The sequence below is a fragment of the Gavialis gangeticus genome, unplaced genomic scaffold (genome assembly GCF_001723915.1).
Source record: "Gavialis gangeticus isolate Ggan-Ray unplaced genomic scaffold, GavGan_comp1, whole genome shotgun sequence".
Taxonomy (NCBI): Eukaryota; Metazoa; Chordata; order Crocodylia; family Gavialidae; genus Gavialis; species Gavialis gangeticus.
In genome coordinates this window covers 54,653-60,213 of record NW_017728989.1, presented here as the reverse complement: position 1 = coordinate 60,213, position 5,561 = coordinate 54,653, and the positions used below count along the sequence as shown (strand labels likewise).

General features: G+C 63.8%; 2 protein-coding genes across 2 annotated transcripts in view; both read right to left on the bottom strand.

Moving 5' to 3' along the window:
- Positions 1-5,561, bottom strand: part of PAN2 (PAN2 poly(A) specific ribonuclease subunit) — a 15,997-nt gene that overhangs the window by 6,250 nt on the left and 4,186 nt on the right. Inside the window, exons 7-23 of the mRNA XM_019514291.1 lie at positions 5,489-5,558; positions 4,567-4,909; positions 4,061-4,157; positions 3,831-3,950; positions 3,483-3,602; positions 3,280-3,408; positions 2,991-3,190; positions 2,664-2,806; positions 2,358-2,464; positions 2,092-2,190; positions 1,760-1,836; positions 1,431-1,572; positions 1,024-1,161; positions 890-949; positions 683-773; positions 275-432; positions 24-167 (exon numbers count right to left, since the gene is read on the bottom strand). Coding sequence (XP_019369836.1) covers positions 24-167; positions 275-432; positions 683-773; positions 890-949; positions 1,024-1,161; positions 1,431-1,572; positions 1,760-1,836; positions 2,092-2,190; positions 2,358-2,464; positions 2,664-2,806; positions 2,991-3,190; positions 3,280-3,408; positions 3,483-3,602; positions 3,831-3,950; positions 4,061-4,157; positions 4,567-4,909; positions 5,489-5,558 — 2,238 coding nt within the window. The remainder of the gene's footprint in view (positions 1-23; positions 168-274; positions 433-682; positions 774-889; positions 950-1,023; positions 1,162-1,430; positions 1,573-1,759; positions 1,837-2,091; positions 2,191-2,357; positions 2,465-2,663; positions 2,807-2,990; positions 3,191-3,279; positions 3,409-3,482; positions 3,603-3,830; positions 3,951-4,060; positions 4,158-4,566; positions 4,910-5,488; positions 5,559-5,561) is intronic.
- Positions 4,919-5,561, bottom strand: part of STAT2 (signal transducer and activator of transcription 2) — a 35,050-nt gene continuing 34,407 nt past the window's right edge. Inside the window, exon 26 of the mRNA XM_019514273.1 lies at positions 4,919-4,931. The gene's annotated coding sequence lies outside the window, so the exon portion shown is untranslated. The remainder of the gene's footprint in view (positions 4,932-5,561) is intronic.

The following is a 5,561-nucleotide window of genomic DNA, read 5'->3' as shown; positions in this document are numbered from 1 at the left end:
GGGGGGGGGTGGGGGGCCCATACCTGCTCCTGGGTGGAGATATAGTCATCGATGAAGGGGACACCCTCGTTGGGGCCCTGGCCACGCACACACGTGATCCGTGCCACTGACATCTGGCTGGGCTTAATGGTGGACTTGGTCCCGTCACTGCGCAGCTCAGCCTCCTCCTGCAGGTGGGCGGGGCTGAAGCTCCACGGTGCCCCCCTTGCTCCCCCAAGGTGTCCCACTGCCCAGATTGCACAGCTCTGGCCCCCTGCCCAGCCCTAGGTCCTACCTCGTTGAGGGTGACGAACTCAGCATCCAGCCCCACCAGGTCGCCAGCCTGGGGCATCTCACTGAGCATGAGCGGGATAAAGGTGGCGTGGCACTTGCGCTGCTTGCGGGCCAGCGATGCCTCCGCCAGGAGTACACTGGCCTCGATCGGGTTTTTGACTGTGAAGCAGGCAGCACAGGGCTGGGGGGGGGCCACAGAACCTGAACGGCCAGGGGTGTGGGGTGATGCCCGCCCAGGGGGGTGGCAATGCCCTCCCAGGGGCAGGTGAAGTTGCATGGATCCCAGGCCCTGCGCCCTGCCCAGCCCAGGGCCATGTCAGGGCAGGTCACAGTAGCAGGATATAAGCGTGAGCTGCACCCCCCCGTATAGACTGGTCCACGTCCCCCCACGCCCCAGCCCCACACTCACTGGCGAGGTTGTACTTGGCGTTGAGGTTGCGCCGGGCATAGTATAGCACAGCTGGCACTTTCCAGCTCATGTCGAACTGCACAGCCTCCCACTGTGGGCAAGGGTATGGGTGTAGGCACAGGGCCTGTGCCCCCCGCAACAAATGGGAGAACGTGGACTGCCACATTACAGCCCCTGGCTTCTGCCCCGGCACTGGGGCTCCCTCACCTTGTCCACAGGCTCGATGAGGAAGTCATTGAAGAGGTACCACTGCTGATGTGTGACGCCCTGTGGGGGAGGGGGTGTTACACGGCGCATTGCCCAGCGCAGCCCCCTCCGCCTTCCTGGGTCTGGTGACTCACCTCCTTCCTCTGGTGGTAGGTCTCCCCAACCTTGATGTGCCCCACGAGGCTGCCGCCAGTGCGGGAGTCCAGGATGTGCACCACCGTGGCCATCAGGTCGTATACATGCACCGAGTCAGGGTCATCCGACACACTTGGCTGCAGGGAGCGACTGGCACTGGTTACTACCCATGGCTTGGTGCGGGGGCCAGGGCAGTGGTTCCAGGCCCTGTCCTGCCCTTGCCCCCTTCCCCTCCCACCAGGACCACAAGAGGACCTGCTCTGGGGCGTGGAGCATCAGCCCAGACCCCAGAGACAGCCCCTGCTGCCTCCCCTGGTCCCCCGCTGCCAGACAATGGGTGCAGGCTCCAGCCCCAGGCATGGATCAGGACTGACCCCAGCCCCCTCACCCGCGGGGACCACAGCACCTCATCACTCTCACTCCAGTTGCAGACATCCAGCTCCTTGTTCTTGGTCAGCCGCATGCGGATGGCGTGGGGGATCCACACGTTCTTCAGCTCCTCCATGGAGGGGTAGGGCTGCCCGGGCTCGGCACTGCCTAGCTCCTTCCTGCAGGACCAAGCGCAGTAGGTTCTGAGCCCCAAGGCACCAGGGCCAGCTGCACTGGTGGCGACTGGTGCCAGCTCCCCTCCACCCGAGGCAGCTGCATTCAGCAACAGATGGGGCAGCTGAAGGCCCTAGGGGCTGTGTAGCCTTGGGAGTCCAGAGGGGCCACGGCCCTGGGGGAGGCACCTACCAGTCACTGAGCACCAGGTCCTTGCCCTTGGGCACATCCAGGCCTCCTCGCTTCATCAGCGCCTTCTGGAAGGCAAACTGGGAAGGGGGTGAATGGGAGGCTCAGCATGGCGGGCAGGAGCCCTCGGATAAGGACGGCCAGGATGCAGCTTGGCAAGGGCACCCCACCAGGACATGGACCCCCTACCCCCGGGGTCTAGCTGAGTCCTGAGAGCCGCTGGTATTACATTGTCCTGAGCGCCAGCTCCAGGGCCTGCAAAGACCTTGTTGAGACCCAGAGGGGGTGGTGCAATCCTGCCACCCGACTTGTGTAGTCACTCCTGCGCCACCCACCTCGGCCTGCACCTTCCAGAAGTCAGCCTCCTTGGAGCTGTTCACCTCACAGTTGATGACCAGGACGTCAGGCAGGCACCGGATGTTCCGGGTCTGGACCTGGAGCAGGGGGAGGTGGGGAAGGACTAGGTACCAGCAGCCCCTGAGGGATGGGGGGAGCCCAGAGCCAGCGGGGCACTGCCTGTGGTGCAGCCTGACCTCCCCATGCCATATGGGATCAGGGCCCCGCAGGTGACCAGCAGATGTGAACCTGGCCTGGCACTCACAGTGGGCTGGTACTTCTCGCAGTTCTCGCACCAGGCCTGCGTGCTCTGCTCCAGGCAGATGCTCCTCTTCAAGATCTGGACAAACTCGTAGTCCTTGATGGACTTCTCTGGGGAAGGGGGACAGCCTCATCAGTGCAGATCCTGATGAAGGTGCTCAGCACAGGAAGCTGCAGGCTGTGTCCCACTGCTACGCAGGGATGGGATGGGAAGGGCATGGAACAGCTGGGATGCCCCCCGAGTGGGCAGGGGCTGGCACTAGGCCTGGCTTGGTAGGGAGCTGCACACTCATCCTGGCGGATGCCTTACCAGTACTGTCAGGGTAGGAGAGGGTGAAGAGCAGGGTGGAGGACACGCGCACCGTCTCCTTGCCACAGCGGCACATGCTGCAATTCTCCATCTCACAGCTGAAGAGCTGCCCGATGACTGACTCCCCAGCTGAGGCGAAGCTGCTGGGCGAGAAGAGCCAGGGCTGAGTGCTGCCTGTGGCCAGAGACCAGGTGCCCCCTCCCCCGCAGCCTGGGGCCCAAGGCTGCCACAGAGACCCTTGGGGGCAGTGGACAGCCTGCACCACTCAGGGCTCATGTGGGTGGCCCAGGATGGAGGCTATGTGCATGGGGGTGAGCACAGTATTACCTGCCACCAGCGCCCCGATAGGCCTGTGGCCCCTCCTGCTCCTGGGTCTCTTGGTGCAGCTGCGTGAGGATGAAGCGGTTCCAGCTTTGGATTAGGCGGCCCAGGTTCACCTTCCCTGTGGCTTCATCTGAGTCAGCCAGGATCAGACCCAGTGCTGAGGCTTCCGGGATGGTGCGGAAGGCGCGCAAGAAGTTGCTGCCCTGGGTGGGGGCATCAGGGGGGTTCTTAGCTCCATGCCAAGAGCTGGGGCCCCAACTGCATGCCATGTACAGATCCAAGCCCAGCTCACCTGGCAGGGGTCCCCACGGGACAGGTCCAGCATGTGGAAGAGGAAGCCGAGCTCACAGCCCAGGCAGAACTCCTTCTGGCACAGGTGGTTCTGCACCAGACAGCGCACAGGCTCCAGGAAGTAAAGCACCTGCAGGGGCACTGGATCAGGGAGGCTGGACACGGCTGGGGCAGGGGGGCAGGAGGGCAGGGGGGCAGCCTCACCTGGATCATGCAGTTGCAGTAGGCATTGGGGATATGGGGTTCCAGCCCCGCGAACAGCGTCTTGTTGTAGTGCTTGAAGTCGAAGTCCTCCAGCCCCAGCTTTGAGTACTTGATGGTGACCTGGGCAGGTGCCAGTCACCAGTGTGGGACCTCCCAGCTGTGACCCCCAAACCCGGGCTGGGCCATGGTGCAGCCCTATGACACAGCAGCTCCCCCCCACACACACCATGGGGCAAGGCCCCTGGCACCGTTATGGCTGGAGGTCCCATGCTGCCTCCCACTACTGCTGGCAGACCCTGTAGGCCAGAGTTGGCTGCCTGTCCCTCACCACCAGGTACCAGGTCAGACCTTCCTGTACTTCTTGGCCACCATGTAGAGATGTGGCTCCTCCTCACGGCCAATGGGAGACTCAGGCACTTGGCTGAAGCTGTCAAACTCGTTGTCCATCTCCTTGAGCCGGTATGGGATCTGGGGGTGGGGACAACAGCCTTGTTACTTTGTGCTGTGTACCCCCAACCCCACACATACACAGCCCTGCCCCGCAGTCCTCCTGGCTCTTCCCCAGGGTCTGCACTGACCTGGTTGCGAAGCTTGGTGCGGGGGTTTGGGGCATAGCCAATGAAGCCCACCTTCTTCATGGTGCGCAGGATCTCGGGGTCCACGGGTGGCGCCCGCCTGTGGCACACAGTGTGGCTCAGCCCCTGAAACGCACTGGTCCTTTGGGCTCTGAGCCCAGCTTTGGGCTTCTGAGGACAGTGGAGCCAACCCCAGGACCTATCAGCTCAGTGCTGGTGCGGGGGGGGGCTCTAAGGGGGAGGAAGCAACTGTAGCAGAGGCTCTGATGCAGTGCAAGAACCCACAGCTGGGCTGAGGAAGGCACTGGATGAAACTGTGAGTGCAAGAGTCCAACCACAGAGCCCAGGGTGCAGCCGACTCTTGGGGAAGCGCCGGGGGATTTCCCCAGCGTCCGCAGCGCGGTCAGGCCTCCAGCTCATCCTTCCCGAGGGCAGTGAGTCAGAGCCCAGCCCCCCCCCACCAACACCATGCCCTGGGCCCTTCCAGGTGCCACTGGGTCGGCTCTCACCGGGGGGCGGGCACCGAGTTGGCGGCGGGCCAGTCGGACAGCAGGGTCTCGCTGGTGAGGGGCACTGGGATGAGCGAGAGGGGTACGAGGTCCTGGCCCCAGTCCAGGTGGGGCAGGGAGTCCACGATGCAGGGCAGGGCGAAGTCGGTCTCCCGGGAGAAAGCATTGAATGTGGCCTCGGGCGAGTCAGCCCAGAGGTGAACACAGCCCTCTGAGTCACCAAAGGCCAGTGCCTGCTTGGTGCCCGACACATCAAATGTCATCAGCAGCTGCCCCACCGTGGTGACATGGAAGATATCGGCTGGGTTGGCCAGGCCCGTGGGTTCACAGAACTGGCCCTGGCCTGTGTGGATGACAGGACAGGGCTGGAGATGGGGGGGTGGGGGCGCCAAAACGTGGAGAGCCTCCCGACCCCTATGTCCCAGCCCTCAGGCAAGAGAAGCACATCCCCCCAGCTCTGCGGGGTGCCCAGTGCAAGCAGGGGTGCCGCAGGGAGCTCCTAGCCCAGGAGGGCTCCAGGCTGGGCAGTGCCATGGCCCCTTGGACTGGAGGAGAAAGGTCATCCAAGCCCCACTCTATGGACCTTGGGGGGTGGCCTGTCACCTTATGGGAACCACAGCCCCAGATCCCTGCCCCAGCTGGAGCCTGGAAGTGCAGGGTAGAGCCCTGGAACCAGCCCATGCCCACACTCCCCCTTCTGCTCCATACCTGCCCAGACCCCTGCTCCCACATAGCTTCCACCACCCCTGCCCATGCTGCTTCTTGCCCCCCACCTGCCATCCCTGGATTGTACCAAGTCTGGAAAATCCACAACAGGGACCTCCCCAAGACTGGCAGAGGGGCTAGTGAGTCCGGGCAACCTGACTCCATAGCCTGTCAGGGCCTGGGTAGGTGTAGGGGCAGGGATCTGGCTGGGCCCTACCAGTCTGGGAGACGATGGCGAGGCGGGAGGTGTAAGTGGGGACGAAGCGCAGGAAGGCGGGGTCCACGTGCAC